Source organism: Geotrypetes seraphini, chromosome 4 (assembly GCF_902459505.1).
Source record: "Geotrypetes seraphini chromosome 4, aGeoSer1.1, whole genome shotgun sequence".
Lineage (NCBI taxonomy): Eukaryota > Metazoa > Chordata > Amphibia > Gymnophiona > Dermophiidae > Geotrypetes > Geotrypetes seraphini.
In genome coordinates this window covers 231,780,577-231,801,135 of record NC_047087.1, presented here as the reverse complement: position 1 = coordinate 231,801,135, position 20,559 = coordinate 231,780,577, and the positions used below count along the sequence as shown (strand labels likewise).

Here is a 20,559-nt window from a genome sequence, read left to right as displayed (position 1 = left end):
AGATAACACTCTTTTTTTTCAGCTACAGTGGCAAAATAATGCTCAGAATTTAGGAAGTTGGTTGGTTGAACTGAGAACTTTCCAGCACCTGCTCGTAGTTCTGATTTCCGTAGGCCAAGGCCATTATTGTCAAATTCTCACTATAGTCTCCATTGAAAGGAAGGTATAAAAAGCAGCACATTTTTCCACTTAATAGATGAACTATGCAAATGTGCTCATTTGACAGTGGTTCTTGACCATTTTTGTTTGTGCAGTTTTTTCTTGATGTGTGTGTGTGTGTGGGGGGGGGGTTAAAGAGATAGGGAAGAAGGGAATAAAAAGGAGTTGGATGCAATTCCTTTATACAATTTTTTTGTTTTGATTTAGTCAAATAACAAGCCTTTCATGTTTTTAAACTCAGAATTCCTATCCTGAAAGTGTCCAGTACGCTATAAATATTGAAGAACATAATTATACCCTTCATCTTGAAAGAAACAAGTAAGTTTATTTAAAGACTATGGTTTTGAACTGAGGAATCTATTATTCTTTTATTTCTTTTCAAGAGTCTGTCCACAACTATTTTCTTCAGGTTTTACTATAAAAACTTAAGTGGCCATTTTGTGATATACAGTTTGCTAGTATTCAAAGGCTTTAGGTTCCTTTGAGAGTTAGAGAGGAAGTTATCAAGCTGCATTAGTCTTAAGTTGCAGTATTTGCCTCTTAACACAACTTAAATGATTTAACACAGCTTATCTTCTTGTACTGTGGTAATATTTAGGTCACCGCAGGTTACATAGTAATGAACTGCAAAACATGTAAATGTATGTAAAACATCTCATTACTAAATAAAAGCCATAACATAACTTATGGTGTGCATCAGTTGCATACTGCAAATTGTGTTATAGCCATGAAATCACAATAAAATAACCTTAGCCAAAAGCTGGGGTTATTTTAGCATACATGGACTATCAGACCTTAAAACTGTGGCCCAAAGTTCCTGAGCCTGACCTTAAAGGGATCGCAGAACTGATTGGAGCCCCCCTCCCCCCATTATGACCCCAGATCAAAAACCCCACCATCAATCACACTTCTCCACCAGATCAAGACCCCCTAATCATACTTCTCCCCCAGATCAAGACCTCCACCAACTTTGCCCTATGGAAGGATGACCACTTAGCAGTAGTGGTATTGGTATTGTGAATTTTTGTTCTCTTTATTAAAATTTATGTGTAATGTGCATCTGTAATCCACTTAGAACTTTGAGATAATGCAAAATATAAGATTTTTTTCAATGAACAATAAACTACTGCTATAGGTTCCTGGCACCATTTTGGCTTCCAGTGCTGGCTGGATCACTCTTGCCTTTGGATCTGCTAGACCACCAGATGCAGAACCTTTAGGCCCTTGCTGATGGAGGGGGTATTATAATGATCGTGGAATTGAGGGATCTTAACCTGCGGGAAAATGTGATTGGGGTGGGAAGGTCTTGACCCAAAGGGGTGTATGATTGGTGGGTGGGTGAGGTCATGATGGAAGAGCTTCTAATAAGTCCCAACAGCCTCTTTAAGGTCAGGCCTGGGAGCACTGGGCCTCAGTTTTGAAGCCGAATGCTCCTGGACAGATGGCATAACGCTAACTGTTGAGTTGGATTACAAGCAGAGCTATTCAGTTAACATGGGAATCGGCAACCTGTAGCACTGAGATACTGCAGGTTGCTGATTCCTGTGGTAAATCAAGTTTTTTTTTTACCACACCTTGATAACTTCTCACTTAAGTTCCTAAATTCTTGCTCCTAGTTAGATCCTAAATTCATGCTCCTAGTTAGACTAAGCTCTTACATTTAGCAGCCAATAAACTGGTCACTAACAAGGACAGATTTCCCAGGGGAAAAGTTAAGAGCTTAGCACAAATTTTCAGTACTAGTCACCTAAATGAAGCTCCTAACTTTGGACAAATGAATGATAGATATCAAATTGAGATTTTAAATGTAGGTGAGTTTTCAAATGAAAACAGGGGTCAAATTTAGCTGTAGCAGTATAAGCTGTTGGAGCTTATACTGCCGCAGCTAAATTCTATGAGCGTCAAAGCTGTTACCACAGCGGCTGGTGCTAAAAACTGCTACAGTTTTGTAAAAGGGGAGGGGGGAAGGGGAATTACTGCAGGTTTCTAAATTTAGGAACTCGGCTATTTTTTTGAAAATTGGGCCCTCTGAATTTAGCTTCTTTCTGTACAGTATTAATGCTTTGCATTAGGTAAAAAAAAAACAACCAAACAACCCTTGACTTAGCCTCACTTGTTTCTCTTTCAAAAATAAAAAGTTGTACCAGAGGACTATAAAATTAATTATATCAAACACTTTAACAGCAATAATTATGCAAAAAAATAAATCAATGTGTTTGAGTTTCTTGTAGCCAGACTGTGGATATTCGATAGGCAGCAGCCGCAGGTTGATGAAATCTAATAATAGCTGACAGGCTCCTTACCTTATGATGGTAGAATATGCCTTGGTCACTCAGGGCCGGATTCTGCATAGGACGCCTGGTCTCAGAAGCCGACAGGCGTCCTATACAGAATCGCACCTGCAGTGAACCCGATTCTCTAACCGACGTTACAGATGCCAGCTAGAATATCAGGTTCACTGTAGGCACGACCGCTGAAATTATCGCAGCAAGGGATCTCTCTGCCACGATAAGTTTAGCGGCCGCACCTGTGGCCACCAGTCCCCCCCCCCCCCAATGAATGAGGCAGGAGGGATGCCCCGTTCCACCTACCCAATATACCCCATCCACTCTGAACATGGCAGGAGCATCCCCACCTTCACCCCCCACCCGCACCTGAAGATCACCGGCAGGAGGGTGCCCAATCCCTCCTGCTGGAACACCTCCCCTGCCCCCCCCCCCTTTAAGATCGCCGGCAGGAGGGTGCTCAATCCCTCCTGCCAGGACACCCCTCCCCCTTGAAGATCACGGCAGGAGGGATGCCCAATCTCTCCTGCCAGAACACCCCCCACCCCCTGAAGATCGCTGGCAGGAGGGTGCCCAAACCCTCCTGCTGGGACACCCCCCAGCCCCCCCCCCCTTGAAGATCACCAGCAGGAGGGTACCCAATCCCTCATGCCGGAACACCCCCCAGCCCCCCTGAAGATCGCTGGCAGGAGGATGCCCAATCCCTCCTGCCAGAACAACCCCCCCCCCTTGAAGATCACCAGCAGGAGGATGCCCAATCCCTCCAGCCGGAACTCCCACCACCCAACCCCCCAGACGAAACCAGCAGGAGGGATTGAGCACTAATTACGGTCGTAAGTCGAAGAGTACCTGTATCCCAGTACTTTGAGATGTAAGTTTAAAACCAGGATTGGCCAAAAGGTCTCCCTTCCGGAACTGGTTAACTTGGCAGCTCCAAAAGAGCTGAAGGTTTGAAGTTTAGGACTGTCACCTTAGATCTTGTAAATTTTTCAGAAATGTTCTGTAATATGCAAGTGTTGTGTCAGAAAGTGTATGCAAGCTTTATAGTAATAACTCATTTGTTTTACAGGGAACTAATGGGAAGACATTATACAGAAACACATTATTTAGAAAATGGAACTGAAGTGACACAAAGACCAGATGTACAGGTACGGCTAGGATGCAGGGTCTAAACTGTTATCTTTCATACGCTTTCCATAAAGGAGGGTAGATTTTACATCTGATACATTCTCTGTACTGATACAGGTATAGTCAAGGGAAATCTTGCCTTACTAATCTGCTTTCTTTGAAGGGGTGAATGAACACGTGGATAAAGGTGAGCCAGCTGATATTGTGTATTTGGATTTCCAAAAGGCATTTGGCAAAGTACCTCATGAAAGACTTCTGAGGAAATTAGAAAGTCATGGGATAGGAGGTGATGTCCTATTATGGATTAAGAACTGGTTGAAAGACAAGAAACAGAGAGTAGGTTTAAATGGTTAATATTCTCAATGGAGAAGGGTACATAGTGGGGTTCTTGGACTCTCTTAGAAGTAACATCTAATATAGTACTTGAGCTGCATATACTAAGACAAGGAGGAAAAAGTCTCAGATCCCCGTCTTCAGACAGATGAAATCTTGTTGAAAGACTAGATAGGGAAAACACCTCGCTGGCTTGTAAAAAAAAACACCTCCTTGTTCAGCGTTGTTAAGTGCTCTTTAAATCTTTCATTGACGTGTTTGACACAGGCTTTTCATAACCTCAAAGTTAGGATTTTGCACAGCTCAGCGTTAAAGAATTCAATCGATTTAAGGCTACAGCTACTTATCTTTTAAAAGCTGAGCTCCGACGTTGTGAATCCAACTGCTATAACAGAGCTGTGTAAGGCGTCCCGATTGCGTTCCTCCTCCGACGATGGTAACCAGCGTTTCGCTCTAAGCTGCGTTAGGGGGGCAGGAGGGTAGGACGTTATCTTCTGAAATCAATTGTAAAATCATAATAAGCATTGTGGCTGCCCACAATTTCAAAGCAGACATCGTACAAAAATAACTTACTGCAAATCGGCATCAAACTTAATGCTCAACCGGCAGCAAAGAGGGCCGCGAAGGCAGCTCAGCCTCAGTTTAAATACCCTGTGACGTCAAAAACTGTAATGTCACCGTATCAGCTGTTCATCTGGGCTACAAAGTAAGATTACCCTGTAGTTGCACGGAAATATAAGTAAAAAAAACTACTGCTGTTCTTATGAGCTTCCAGTTCTGGAGGGTTTGCAAGGTTATTATTGCTATAGCTTTCATTAAAAAATGGAGTGCCACTCAATTTTGAGGTTCAGTCCGTTGGGTTCCTCCATACACAAATAGCAGATCCATTGTTGTTCTTTCTTAAGGAGGGCTAATTTCCTATTGCCCCCTCTCGTCATTGGTTGCACATGATCTACTGTACAGCATTTCAATGACCAATGACGAGAGGGGGGGCAATAGGAAATTTTATACTATGGTTTTCTTAGCATTTAGAATGTGCCACACTGTTTAAAAAAAAAATAATAATAAAAATAAAAGGGGCCCTTTTATTAAAGTTTTTTTAAAGCTCTCTTCCAATAAATATAATTTCAGAACCATTTTCTCTTCTATTTTAGTTGTTAGGTTTGTGGGTTTTTAAAAATCTGTTCAGCATTTCTAGTTTTCAAACCACAAATAATGCTACTGTCTCTATCTTTAACCTGGGAACACAGGGCTCCTATAGCGTTTTTTAGCGCACACAGAATTTTAGCACGCGCAAACCCACGCTACGCGGCTTAATGCCAGCTCAATGCTGGCGTTAGCATATAGCGCGTGTGGCTCGCTAAAACCGCTAGCACAGCTTTGTAAAAGGAGCCCACAGGGTTTTTTTGACAATATTTATTTGTTTATTTAATTCATTTTCTATCCCATCTCCCCAAAGAGCTCAGGATGGGTTACAAGTTAAGATACGTGATATACAGTTAACAGCTTACAATTTGCCATAGTTACAGTACAAGTTTTTGTTCTAATTCGACACATACTAGGGATCTAATACCAATATCTGTGGAGGGGCATAATAAAAAAAAACCTGCCCCTTTGAGCTCTGGACGCACAGCGAGATTCAGAGGCCTAAAAAGTCTTTGGATATGTCCAAAATCCGGCTTCACTTATCGGCACTTGGATGACCTGTCTTGTAGATCGTCCAAGTGCCGACTTAGGCTGGTTTTTGGACATATTTTTGTTTTGATTATGAGCCCCCATAATATACAGTTTACAGGTTAAATTTGTCATAGTTACTGGAGTTGTTGGTCCAGTGGGCATGATCGTGGAATTGAGGGATCTTGACCTGCGGGAAAATGTGATTGGGGTGGGAAGGTCTTGATCCAAAGGGGTATATGATTGGTGGGTGGGTGGGGTCATGATGGAAGAGCTTCTAATAAGTCCCAATAGCCTCTTTAAGGTCAGGCCTGGGAGCACTGGGCCTCAGTTTTGAAGCCGAATGCTCCTGGACAGATGGCATAACGCTAACTGTTGAGTTGGATTACAAGCAGAGCTATTCATTTACCATGGGAATCGGCAACCTGTAGCACTGAGATACTGCAGGTTGCTGATTCCTGTGGTAAATCAAGGTTTTTTTTACCACACCTTGATAACTTCTCACTTAAGTTCCTAAATTCATGCTCCTAGTTAGATCCTAAATTCATGCTCCTAACTAAGCTCTTACATTTAGCAGCCAAAAAAGTGGTCAATAACAAGGACAGATTTCCCAAGGAAAAAGTTAGGAGCTTAGCACAAATTTTCATTACTAGTCACCTAAATGAGGCTCCTAACTTTGGACAAATGAATGATAGATATCAAATTGAGATTTTAAATTTAAGTGAGTTTTCAGATGAAAACGGGGGTCAAATTTAGCTGTAGCAGTATAAGCTGTTGGAGCTTATACTGCCGCAGCTAAATTCTATGATTTACAATACAAGTTTTTATCTTAATACTTGTATATTCAAAGGGTGATGTTAATCCTCTCACACTCCAAGTAAATTTATATATGTTTCTTCTTGAAAAAATATTTGCTATTTTAAGATTATAAATTGTTTCAAATTCTTTTGTTTCTTTATGAATAATTGTCACCAAATATTTTTATATTACATGGAGATGGGTAAATTCCCAACTCTAGCATCAAGATCTCCATCTATAATTAAATAGGTGCTTTTATGGCATGTATTTACTTGTTCTTGTAATGCTTCATAAAATTCTTCACTGTTTTCATTTCTCCCTTCTTCAGAGGCACATTATCCAATTATAGTCAAGTGGCCACTAGTGATTTACATTTTTTATGATAGCAATTCTAGGTTTAGTGTAAGATGGGGTGTATATACCTCTCCTGAAATGTGACAACTACAGTACATGAGGAAAGAACAGGGACAATGTTAAGGAGATGAAATGGGAGCACTTGCACTGGGTTCCAATGGTACAGAGGTCTCCAGGCCTGCCTGATGCTGAAGGAGACAGCCTGCTGGCAAGTTTTGGGGGAGCCACTCCCATTTTTGCCCTGGGCCCAAACATCTTTAACACTGGCCCTGAGAAAGAAAAGAAAACAGGGTGGTAACTTTCATTAGAGGTTTTTGGGAAGTGCTGGAAGACATTGCATAGAAGGATAGATATGGTCAATCAAACAGCTATGAATGAGACTACTAAAAGTTCTTTCAACAAAGAAAAAACTCAAGAAACAGAGGCTGGAAAGATGCAAGGAAAGCAGGAACAAGGAAGCAGCCACCTAGCAGATCCCAAGAGCTATCACACAAGTAGGGAATAAATAGTGTAACACTTCCTTCAGGTCAGCTCTAGGTCCAGGGCCCGGCCTGGCTGGAGTCTCCCAAAGACAGTCTTCATTGGTCCCTCACTCATGTAGTGCTCGTTACCTCCACCTGAGAAAAAGAAGTTTTAGTCGGTGGGATCACCCTCTATCCCCAGGAAAAATCCAAAAAGACCACTGTGAACAAGGTTGGCTAATAAATGAAACAGGTTTTATTGAATTATATAAATAAACTTAATAAAGCCAATTATCATAAATAACTTTTATCAACTTCAGCACTCAGTTTCTTAAATCAATACTTAGGCAATTAACCCAACAACATTAGTCTATGATTCAGATACTTAAAACCAGTCTTTTAAAACCTTTAGAACTCCTTCAGTGCTGTTTGCCAGGGCAGTAGCTGCAAGCTCCTCCCAATTTCTCAGTTTAGTCAGACTTGTGGGCAAGGCTATGTGACTAAGCCCCTCCTCTTCTTACCAGTCCACCCTTACGCAGGACCCCCTAGGAGCATAGGGCCCTGTGCAATCACCCCTGTTGCCCCTGCCTAAAACCGGTCCTGATAAGCAGTGTTCCTAACTTTTCTCCTGTGCAAATGCAAAGGGGGCATTAATGTAGGAAGGGCATGAATGTGTGTTCTGACTATTCCTGCATGTACTTTATAGAATAGTTGCATTTTGCCATCCAGCAGCTCCTTTTAGGCACCACTATTTATTTCTCTCATGCATATTTAGATGTAGCACACACCTTTCTTTAGTAGCTCAAGGCAAGTTTCTTTCAGGTACAGTAGATATTTTCCTGGCCACAGAGGGCTTACAATCTAAGTTTCTACTGAAACAATAGAGGATTACCGTATTTTCACGCATATAACGCACGCGTTATACGTGTTTTTACAAACCGTGCATACCCTTGCGCGGTATACGCGTGAGCGCGTTGTACAAAATTTTTTTTACATAGTTCCCCCCCCCCCCGACGTCCGATTCACCCCCCGCAGGACCGCTCGCACACACCCGCACCCCCACCCCGAAGGACCGCCGACTCCCCGACACGATCGGGCAAGAGGGAGCTCAAGCCCTCTTGCCCCAGCCAACCTTGGCACCCCCGACACGATCGGGGCAAGAGGGAGCTCAAGCCCTCTTGCCCCCCCGACTCCCCGACACGATCGGGGCAAAAAGGAGCCCAAGCCCTCTTGCCCCGCCGATTCCCCAACTCCCCGACAATATCGGGCCAGGAGGGAGCCCAAGTACTCCTGGCCCTGGTGACCCCCCCCCCCCGCTAGTTGTTCGGGCCAGGAGGGAGCCCAAACCCTCCTGGCCATGGCGACCCCCTAACCCCACCCTGCACTACATTACGGGCAGGAGGGATCCCAGGCCCTCCTGCCCTCGACGCAAACCCCCCTCCCCCCAATGACCGCCCCCCCAAGAACCTCCGACCGCTCCCCCAGCCGACCCGCGACCCCCCTGGCCGACCCCCATGACACCCCCAACCCCCTTCCCCGTACCTTTCTGTAGTTGGCCGGACAGACGGGAGCCAAACCCGCCTGTCCGGCAGGCAGCCAACGACGGAATGAGGCCGGATTGGCCCATCCGTCCCAAAGCTCCGCCTACTGGTGGGGCCTAAGGCGCCTGGGCCAATCAGAATAGGCCCGGGAGCCTTAGGTCCCTCCTGGGGGCGGGGCCTGAGGCACATTCATTGTGTTAGGGTTACCATATTGCTCCAGAAAAAGGAGGATGGATTAAGAAATCCGGGTTTTCCTTCCATTACTTTCAATGGAAGTAAAACCTGGATGTTTCAATCTGTCCTTTTTCTGGAGCCATATGGTAATCCTAATTGTGGTAATACTGAAAACCCTGGCTAGCTGTGCCTCCAAGAGAGGACTTAGAAGCATTGGCTTAGGCCATGATAGATGATGGTGATGGTGTCTGTAGTGAGATGAGCCTCTGTAAAATGCAGTGTTAGTGTTTCACATCAGGAATGTGCACAGTGATAACACTTATTGGTAACTGTGGCACGAAGAATCATTCTGCAGAAACCTCAGTGCTGGGACATCCTCTTCATTAATCAGCCTCTGGTAACTACAGTATGTCTATCAAGAGCAAAAAATGTCTTCTTTTGTATTTCCTAGCAGTTTTATCATTAAAAGAAAATTAGCGGCAGCCTAATGTAATATTGTTATGGTTGCTAAGCAACCAAAGTAAGGCCTGGCAGAGAAAAAGAACAGCCTTTAGGGGGTGGAAAACAGAAAACAAAGTCAGATATAATCAAATGGCATTATAAGAAGGATACTACATAATTGGTTAAGTATACTGCTGTTTGGAAGGCAAATATGGAGAACGTGGTTCAGAAAATAGTAAAATGAAAACCGTTTTACAATAGTTACCATATATACTCAAATATAAACTGAGAAGGCAGGAGCCAGCAGGCCTTGAGCATGCACAGAAGCTCAAGGCCCCCCACCAGTAGTGTTATCAAATGTCTGGGAAAACCTGTCCAGGTGCCTGGACGGACTTTCCAAAACTCGGCAGTGTGTCCAAGTTTTGGAAAGCCCCGACAAGCTCCAGCCGCATCTGGAGGGCCTCTGAGCATGCGCAGATGACATCACACAAATACGAGCATGCTCCAGGCCCTCCAGACATGGCTGGAGCTCGTCTGGGAAGAAGAGAGGAGGTTTTGTGGGGATGGGGCTGAGGTAGGGTTACCAGACGTCTGGATTTCCATGGACGTGTCTTCCTTTTTGAGGACATGTTGGGGGGTCTGAATGGCTTTTCAAAACCCAGCACTTTGTCTGGGTTTTGAAAATCTTGCTCTAAATCACGTCGGGCAGGAGGAAATCCACGCATGTGTGGATGCCAAGTGATGACATCACTTGGGGTGGGGCCGGGGTGTAAGGGGGAGGAGATGGGTGGACCTGGGCGGGCCTGGAGGCAGGTCTAGGGGTATGGATTTTACTAAAGTAAAATCTAATACCCCTAGGCTGGGGGGCAAAACAGGACGGGGCCATGTGTCCAGAGTGTTGCAGCCCAAAATCTGGTAACCCTACACACCAGCCCAGCAAGTAACATTGGTGTCAGCTTCTTCAAAAACCAGAATGGTAGGCCTAATGCCAGCTGGATGGTGGGAAGACGGGAACTCCCATCTTAAGTGGCCATCTCTCCCTGTGATGTCACTTTCTTGCTGGAAACAAATTTTTGAATGCACCCTTGCTGAAAGAGGATATGTTTTCTTCGACAGACTGGATGAGTCAATTAAATCAGACAGGATTGGGCGCACTATATGGACCAATTAAATCTATCTGCTGTCATCTAAATTCATCTCATTAAAGGCATAGACTTGGAAAAAGCATATCTGAATGGCAAGTGCAGGAAGTAAGAGCACTTGAAATGCTAATTGTTTGGGGCTGATAATTGATAAAAAGCAAGGGCCAATTATAAAACTGCTCCTTAGTTACAATATGAAGAAATTCTGTGGTATTCTAGAAAGTGTTTTGCTGGTGATGGTGTTGCTGATGACCGAAATGAAGGAAAAAAAGAAAGCACAAGAATGAATACATACATTCTGAGTTCTTATAAAAGCTGTTTAGCTATCACCTCTGTTAAACTGCTTGCACTGAATACGATTATTAGTTTATCAATTTTCCCCCATCTTGATGTACTATAGCCCCAAGGCTATCAATTTGGTATGTCAAAAGAAACCTTTTGGAAAATAAAAGTCCGATCTAGCTTTTTGTCTAGTCTCTGAGCTTGAGACCCGAGTGGCTGGAGCCAAGAGAAGGGCAGGATTGTCTTTAGCTGGCAGGACACCGAGGCCATGCCACCCAAATTTCTAATCTTGATTTATATTTAAGTCAACCTTTTCCCCTCTCCTTTTTTTATTTTGGGGGGGGGGGAACAGTTACCTCAGTTTATATTTGGATTGGTTTATATTTGAGTATATACGGTAAGAGATTCCTTTGTCTGGATCTGGTTCAGCAACATCCTGAAAACTGGAATCACGAGTTCTGCCTTCAAAAGGGAGCAAAAGAAATGCTCCAGGAATTGGTGAGCTTGGATGGCTCAACTCCACACCCTTATCTTTTGTAGAGAGCTAATTCTACTGAAGGTACCTGTTTGAATGTAAAAGTGGTGGAAAAATAAATGGCTAGATTCACTAAGCAAACCGATCGTGTACCGATTGGTTTGAGAGCCCTTTGTGACCCGATTTCCCTCCTGCAGTATTCACTAACCTGTTTTGCGATCCGATTCCGATCTGCGCATGCAAATGAGGAGAACTGCATGCAAAGTAGGCAGGGATGCAATTCACTAAACAAATTTGCCAATTCGACTGTGCTGGCCGATCAACCTAAAAAGCGCCTGCTGAGGACCAGTCGCTGAAGCCCTTTCCGACTGCGTTCTGCCACCCTGTTCTCAGCCCTGTCAACCCCAATCTCCTACTTCCCCAATCTGCCTGCCTTCCCCAACTGTAGCTGCCCTGATCGCCTGCCTGTCTGCCCCGATGTTGCCCTGATCACCTGCCTGCCCTGTCTCTCCCATCCTTTCCCGCAGTGTGAGCCCATGGTTTTAACCTGCAGGCTTTAAAGCGAGTTAAAACCACGGGCTGTAAAAAAAAGTTTCAAAAAAGTGCTGGGCCGGAGGTCCAGCGCATGCGCAGACCATCTAAAGATGGGGCAGGTTAGTGAATCTAGCCCAAAGTGTGGAAATGGCCTACCTGTAATGTAGACAATGGCTCAGTCCTGTATTTTTCTTACTTAGAAAAGAAAGCCTAATGTCTCACTCATCCGAGTGCAAGTCTCCCTCTCTTCCCTCATATATGAGGGGGTGCTGAAAAGCTCTCAGCCCAACCGAGAAGAGAATGATGTGGAGCAGGGGTCTCAAAGTCCCTTCTTGAGGGCCGCAATCCAGTCGGGTTTTCAGGATTTCCCCAATGAATATGCACGAGATCTATGTGCATGCACTGCTTTCAATGCATATTCATTGGGGAAATCCTGAAAACCCGACTGGATTGCGGCCCTCAAGGAGGGACTTTGAGATCTCTGATATGGAGTCATGAAACTTACAAGTATTCCATATATTCTCTCTTAAGTTCAATACATATGGCACATTTTGTCTGAAGATACTCTGATGACTGGTCACTGAAATACTGCTCTGCTGCTGCAATCGCCTCCGAATCTCTTGAAAATTGTCACCCTTTCAAACTCTTTTTAAGATTTGGAAAAAGAAAATAGTCAGATGGAGCAAGATCTGGTGAGTAGGGTGGATAAGGTCTATGCAGTAAAAACCAAACTGTGTCATCTTTCTATGTTTCTATATGGGGTGGGTCAGTAGAGTGGGCAGACTTGATGGGCTGTAGCCCTTTTCTGCCATCATCTTTCTATGTTTCTAAAATGTCCGTCATTTTGCCAGTCTTCTGAGCAGGTGCAGTGTCTTGCAAAAAGAGAACTCCTTTCTGCAGCTACCCTCTCCTTTTTTTCTTTCAGTGCCTCCTTTAATTGGCACAGCAAGTTACAGTAGTACTCTGCATTAACTATTTGGCCTCTTCGAAGACAATCAGTCATTACAACACCTTTCTGATCCCAAAACACTGTGGCCATGACCTTTCCTGCTGACTTTTGGGTCTTGAATTTCCCTGGCTTTGGAGAACATGAATGCCGCCATTGCATGGACTATTGTTTTATTTCAGGATCATGGTGATGCAACCATGTTTCATCAACAGTAACTAGTCATTCCAAAAGGTTGGCACCAGCTCGCTGAAAACACTGCAAAATCAACTTGGAAGTGTCCACTTGACGGAATTTCTTGTCAGCATTCAAACATTTGGGCACCTACTTGGCTGACAGCTTCTGCATACCCAGCTGCTCATGGATTATACACCCAGAATTCAGGAAGTTGGTTGGGCTGAGGATTTTTCAGCACCCCTCATATTTCAGCAGTGCCATTCATTAATTTAAGAATTGTACTAATATAACTTTATATTTTAACCTAAAGCATTTTATTTCTTTGAATATTTCAGTGTCTTCTTGGCCCAACATAAGGCATATCCTTAGATCGCTTCTTCTAATCACTAAAGCACCTGAAATTTCTCTCACATGGCTATTACATACTTCAAGTAAACAGTACTCCATGTTTTGCTGTGCTTCTCTTTTGCTGTCTTGTCCCTATCATAAGCAGATACATTTTTAGGCATGTGCCTAGGGCAGTGGTCGGCAAACAGTGGCTCATGAGCCGCATGCGGCTCATTACCCAGTTGAGTGCGACTCACAGCTCTGCTAGCTAGAGCAGGGCAGTGTTCTCCCTAGCAACTTTTAGCGGGGCGCTCCGCCCGGCTAATTTAAGTGAGCATCCGGCTGTGAATTTCAGACAGACAGTCTGGAACGGCACTTGTTAAATAGTAAAACCACAAATTACCTTTCAAAATCTAGTCGATGGGACTACAGCGGTTTTCATTAAAGGAGCCCACGAATCTCTCTGATTTTTTGGACTACTTTTTGGCCAGTTCCGGACCTCCTATTGCTGAGGGGGTTGGGGTGGTCATTGGTTCAGCTGCAGCATAACGGGCCAATCACAAATGACCTTAGAACTCTGAGGTCGTTTGCAATTGGTCCATTGTGCCCTAGCTGAGCCAATGAAAATTCCGGTGCCGCAGCGGGACCTTCGACTTTGAGAAAAAGCCGTGCCATCATCAGTAAGGGAAGAGTGCCAACACTAGCGAGCCCGCCATGGCCAAAGAGGAGAGCAAAACCTTTGGACAGACCCTCACCAACTGGAAGCAGTTCATTTACAACCGCGGAGAGGTCCTGGTGCAGACAGCCAGCAGCTGGGGTAGGAGCCTGAAGAGTGAGGGAGGAGGTTATTTGGGTTATTTATTTTTTTTTACCAGTAGCTTTCATCAGTGTGAGAGGTGGTGTAGGTGTCTGTGTGTATGTGTGTGTGTGTGCGCACGTGCCGCCGCCGACTGTACAGTCTGTGTTCCCTTCCCTGAGTGGCGACAGCCTTCGTGTAATGAGAGAATGCGCCGGTGATTCGGATCCCACTCTTACTGACTGCCTCACCAGGAGAGATTTTTCTTGTAGTCTTTTTTTCCCAACTCCCACCAGTTTTGTTTAAAAAAAAAAAAGGTCGAAATTCGCAGCTTAAGGAAGCTAAAAATAGAAAGTTGTGGGGGAGGGGGGAGATGAGCTGAAGACGGAATGCAGGCCTCCTGATGAGCCGCTAACTTCTAAGTTCGATCCTGTATTTATTTTATTTAATTCTGTTCACCCCCCTCCTTTTAATTATTTTGTATGTAGAGGGGTTGAATGGAAGATAATTGGGGAAGGTAATTGAGGAGGAGGAGGAGATATGGCGTGAAACTGTCAGCCACCCTCTTTATTTAATCCTGCGGCACAGCCTCAGCGGTGTGGTGGGTTTTATAAAGTTCTCTAGAGTTGAACCTGCCAATCCAAGTAAGTTATCCTTTCACTCTGTGCAGATAACCTCTTTTCCCCCACCCCATGAGCTCCTTTTTTTTTTTTTTTTGTTGGTGTGTGTATATGTGGGTGGGTGGGAGTGAGTTATGTTTGGGTGGTGTAGGTGGGGGTGGGTGGGAGGTGGGAGGTGATTTATGTTTTGCTTTGATTGGAAGTATACTATACTTTATTCTTTTCCCAAATGGGGGGTGCTGTGTGTATACCCCATGTCTTTTTGAATTGCATAAAAACAAAAGAATAGCCTATGTTTTGTATTTGAGTTTTGGTCCTTTGTACACCATTATGGACTGTGTATAAAGAGTTTGTATTTGTATGATGTATTTGTTTGATAAATTAGAGGTGTTTTCAGTGGCAATTGTTTGAGTTACAACAACACAAGTTGGGCTACTTTTGGCCCTAAGTTTGGCTGGAAATTTTTTTGCCATCTGGCAACTCTGACTCAAATCGAAAAGAAGTTGGGCACTACGGCGCAGGAGTTAAGAGCTCAGAGGAGCTTCTGTTGCTCAGTATAGAGTGGTTTTGTGGTACGATTGGTTATGTTTTCGTGCTCGGGGAGTTTCAAAAAGAAGAATGTGAGTGAGTTTGCGGGGGGGGGGAGAAAGGAGAACAGATGCTGGACATGGGGGGATGGGGGGTGTTTGTAAGCAACAGAGAGACAGAGGCCTGGACCAAAGTGGCAGACTGGATGGGCCATTTGGTCTTTATTTGCCATCATCTTTCTATGACATGAGGCAGATGCTGGCCAATGGGAGGTGCAGACAGAAGAGACAGAGGGGGGGAGGGGGAGACCCTGAGGAAGAACAGAGAGATGCAAGATCATAACAGAGGAAGGAGAGAAAGGGAGACATGTTGCCAATAGGGGTGAAGGAGGAAGGAAAATTGGTCTCATGGAGGGACACAGATGTTGGTTGGATAAGAGAATGAGGTCCGGAGGAGAGGAAGCGTGCAAATATTGGATGCACAGTCAGAAGGAAGTGCAACCAGAGACTCATGAAATCACCAGACAACAAAGGTAGGAAAAATGATTTTATTTTCAATTTAGTGATCAAATTGTGTCCATTTTGAGAATTTATATCTGCTATCTATATTCCAAGTTTCCAAGTTTATTAGTTTTTAATATCCCGACCATCAAGCAAATGTCTGGCCGGTTAACAATGTTTTGTAGAGGCTAAAAATGTTATAAAATAATGTGAACGTATATGACGTAGACTAGACAAACTGGAAGGTGAGGAAAATATTTTGCACTATGGTTCCCTTTTACTAAACCGCAATTGCGGTTTTTAGTGCAGGGAGCCTAAGAGCATTGAGAGCAGCGCAGGGCTATCGTGGTTTAGTAAAAAGGGAGGCAGTATATTTGTCTATTTTTGTATAGTTGTTACTGAGGTGACATTGCATAAAACTCGCAGAATATAAATGATAATTAACACTTTCTCTGTGTACAGTGTGCTTGTGTTTTTTTAAATTTTATTGTTGGTAAATCATTTTGACTTGGCCACGAAGGTAAGGGGGAGAGAGGGGAGCTGCTGAAAGACATCTAGTAATCCTTGCAGGCTTGACTGTGCAGGGAATTATTTTTGTAAAATCATGTTTTGTTATGTGACTGGCATTTAGACTTTAATTTCTATGAATGAATAAAATGAAAATGATATCAAATTGCTTGCTTGTTTTTATGTGCGTGCGCTGAAGGGAAGTGGAGAAAGAGTGGGCTGAGGACACTGAAAGGAAATGGGGAAGAGAGAGTGGGGAGAAGACGCTGATTTATAAATTGTACAGAATATTGTTTCTTTTTATACTTTAATAAGTTCAGTATAAAACAATTTGAGGCTTGTGTGGATGGGATCAGATGGTTTGCAGGGACGGGGACCGGGGATGGAGACAAATTTTTTCCCCCGTGTCATTCTCTAGACTCTGCCACAAATCGATTTCAACTATGTGCAGGCGAGCAGGGTGTCAGTCAGGTTGAAGTAGCTGTCATAGCGCAAGCGGGCGCGGGGTATGGCTCTCAAAAGAAATCTTAATCGTTGTACTGCTGATCTTTGGCTCATTTGACTAATGAGTTTGCTTATCACTGGCCTAGTGTAAAAACAAAATTGGCTCCTTTTTTATTCATTTTATTCATTTGTCCTGATTTAATAAATTTTTTTTAGATACATTAATCAGCTTAACTCATAGGTTAATAATGTGCCTTAAGTTAAGAAATTTAGAGCAAGCTAATGAACTGAATGTACCTCCTAACGACTTTCTTTTCATCTTAGAGAAGATTTGAGGTTCTATTATTAATTACTTGGCTTTTCATTCTTTCAGCTCATAGCCATTCCCTTTCCTTGCTGCTTTGTTACATTGCAAGGAAAGGAAACGTCAAGAAATCATTTCCTCGAGCAGAGGCGCACAGTGATAGTTTGGCTATTTCTACTGACAAGTGTTTGTATCATTAATATAAACCTAGAACCTCATGCACTAAAGTGCAGAACTTAAATAAAGCATTAAACAATGCATAATATGGACACTCATGCAAAAAAAAATAAAAAATACCCCTAAGAAGCAACGTTTGTCATGAGAAACCGTTTTGTGAAAAATTTCACAGAAGGGGTCAACCTTCTGATAAATTTTCCTCCAAAGCAGCTCATTAATGAGCATGAAAAAAAGGGCTTCATGAGTGTGTTTTGGGAAACAAATCACTACAGCTCGTGAGCGGTAGTTATATTATGAGAAGGCACAAATATTCCCCTTTTTGCACAGCAGTGGGTTAAAATTAAGGGGCCTATTGGTCCCTCCCCAGGCCCTGAAAAGGGCCCTTATTTTCTGATAGTCCAGAGGCCCCCAATAACTCCATCCCAACTTCAACTCAGTGCACAAATGGGGAATTGCAAACCCCTGGTAGTCAAGAAGACCCCTTTCCCCCCCTCCCAGTCCTGACCACTGTTCTCACTAAGTTGAGCAGGAGACCTCCAACAACATTGCTGCCATTGCTGCTTCAATATTGTGTTTTCAATTACTAGGGATAGGCTGGTTCCCTGGAGTCCTGCAGAGCTTGCCTGTCCCTCACTGTAGGTGGAAGACTCCTGCTCAGCTGAGAGGGAACTGTGGTCTTGACTCAAATGATAAATGTTAAAAGTACCCATCCCAATTGAAGCTTGGCTTCCTTTAGACCCCAGTCCCTTCATGCAGCTAAAAGATGAGGGCTGGTCCAGTCCCTAGTCCAACCATCCCCTGGAACTTGACTCATCCAGAGGTTCTGAGGGCTATTGGGAACAGGGTTGTGTATGTCTAGTAGCACTATAGAAATGATTAGTAGTAGTAGTGGTAGTAGTAGTAGTAGAGCCAGTCCTCACTCACTAACGTGGCAGCTGATGCTGTCCAAGTCATTTTGCTTCATGGTACCTGCCTCTTCTTCCTCTATAATATTACCAAAATCTGATTCTTCCTTTCTGATCACACTACCAAAACACTTATCCACACCCTCATTACCTCACACTTAGACTACTGCAACCTGCTACTCTGAGGCCTTCCGCTTATCCATCTCGCTCCCCTCCAATCCGTCCAGAATTCAGCTGCACGACTCATATTCCAGGAGAGCTGCTTTACTCGCGTTACTCTTTTCCTAAAGTCACTTCATTGGCTTTCCATCCATTTCTGAATACAATTCAAACTCCTCTTACTGACCTACAAATGCACTCACTCAGCTGCCCCTCACTAGCTCTCTTCACTTATCTCCCCCTATGATTCCTTCCCCCCCCCCTTGAGCTCCCCTCAGCTGGTAAGTCCCTCCTATCTGTGCCCTTCTCTTCAACTGCCAACTCCAAACTCCATCCCTTCTGCCTTGCTGCACCATATGCTTGGAACAAGCTGCCCGAATCTCTATGGTGGGCTCCGTCTCTGGCAGTGTTCAAGGCCCATTTAAAAGCCCACCTCTTTGAGAGTGCTTTCGACTCCTAACGTCTCTCACCTTGGTTTCTGCAACCCCTACCCTCTATGTCATGTCTCTCTTCCAAGCAGGGACCATCTATAAATGTCAAAATGTACAGCGCTGTGTACGCCTTTCAGTGCTACTCTATAAGTGATAAGTAGTAGTAATAGTAGTAGTATCACTACAAGTCAGGCCTCCAGATAAAGAATGTACCATGAGTCCACAATTTGAGATTTGGCAGTACCATTTTAAGAACATAAGAATAGGCTTACTGAGTCAGACCAATTTGTCCATCTAGCCCAGTATCCCATCTTCCCAGTGGCCAATCCAGGTCACAATTACCTGACAAAAACCCAAATAGTAGCAACATTCCATTCAACCAATCCAGGGCAAGCAGGAGCTTCCCCTATGACTGTCTCAATAGCAGACAAAGGACTTTTCCCCCAGGAACTTGTCCAAACCTTTTTTTTAAAACCAGCTACATTAACGGCTTTTAACAACATCCTCTGGCAACGTGTTCCAGAACTTTTCTCTGAATGAAAAAATATTTCCTTCTATTGGTTTTAAAAGTATTTCCCTGTAACTTCGAGTGTCCCCTAGTCTTTGCAATTCTTGATGGAGTAAAAAATTGATCCACTTGTACCCATTCTACACCACTCAGGATTTTGTAGACTTCAATCATATCTCCCCTCAGCCCTCTCTTTTCCAAGGCTTTTATACTTGCCCCAAGTAGGCGGATTACAACCAAACAAGCCGCAAACTCCCTCGCGCCCTCCCTCCTTCTCTCCCTTCCTTACCCGAGCGCAGCTGGTCAGCATGGAGGCAGCCTCAAAACAGGCTGCTCGTGGCCTTTCCTCTGACGCATCACTTCCAAGTGGGGAGTGTGTGGTGCAGTGGTTAGCGCCACAGCCTCAGCCCGGAGGTTGTAGGTTCAAATCCCATGCTGCTCCTTGTGACCCTGGGCAAGTCACTTAATCCTGCAACAAAATGGATCCTCACTCTGTAGGGAAATTCTTTCCAGAGCTGAAACTCTTCTTTATCTTAAATCCAAAAATCCAGACAGGACACACAGTGATTCTTAATCTTTATCTTTATTATTCTTAGAAATTGCTTGCCCCAACTAATTCTATTTAGTGTGCGAAAAGTTAGGTGCCAATTCGGTGTCTAACCTTCGGTGTTCAAGCAAATATTAAGCACCAAAACAGAGGTGAATTGGAAGTTGCATGCCTAAGTGCACTATAACTTGGGGCCTAAGTGGTTTAGCTCATAACTGTAAAGGGGACGTTCACGTGGGAGGGGCATGGGCAGGTCAGCGGGGTTGTGACTGTTTCAGGACACGCGGTGCTGAATGTCATCAGATGCCTAAGTGCTGCATTTGGACACGCCCATTTTTCACCTGCCATAGAGCAAATGTGAGTGGTTACACCTACATTTAGATGCCTTATTGCTGGCTTAGGCTAGCATTCTGGAATGCATTAGGCACACAACTTTATCATTATGGAAATCTAGCTTAGCCCCTAGATTTGGGCACCTACTTTTTAGTGCCGTTTATAGAATTTTACAGACACACTATGTATAGTGTCATTGAAAATCTCTACAAACTGCCTCAGTATTATCTGGATACTGCCAGGACACAGCAAGTGGAGAACGTGGGCATGTCGCCCAAGTACGAGTATATACACAACAGTGATATTCAGTTTGCTATCTGGTTAGTTTTCCAGATAAATTTGAGCCAGGAAAAGAGCTGTCGTAAATTCACTTGTATATGTATCCAAATAATGGACTCAGTTTTGATACTATCAGTATTGTGATGCCATAGACCACGTTTCCCCCTAATTCTAGAAAGTTCCACAACCAGATTGGCAACTACTGCACAAATTTGTGTGCACAAGTTATAGAATAAGGTCATTTGTCTGTGTAACTTAATAATGAGCTGGTAATTGGTGTTAATGAGTAA

At 43.9% G+C, this 20,559-nt stretch overlaps 1 protein-coding gene across 1 annotated transcript in view; it reads left to right on the top strand.

Moving 5' to 3' along the window:
- Positions 1–20,559, top strand: part of ADAM8 (ADAM metallopeptidase domain 8) — a 191,406-nt gene that overhangs the window by 42,633 nt on the left and 128,214 nt on the right. Inside the window, exons 3-4 of the mRNA XM_033943786.1 lie at positions 401–477; positions 3,514–3,592. Of these exons, the coding sequence (XP_033799677.1) occupies positions 401–477; positions 3,514–3,592 (156 nt within the window). The remainder of the gene's footprint in view (positions 1–400; positions 478–3,513; positions 3,593–20,559) is intronic.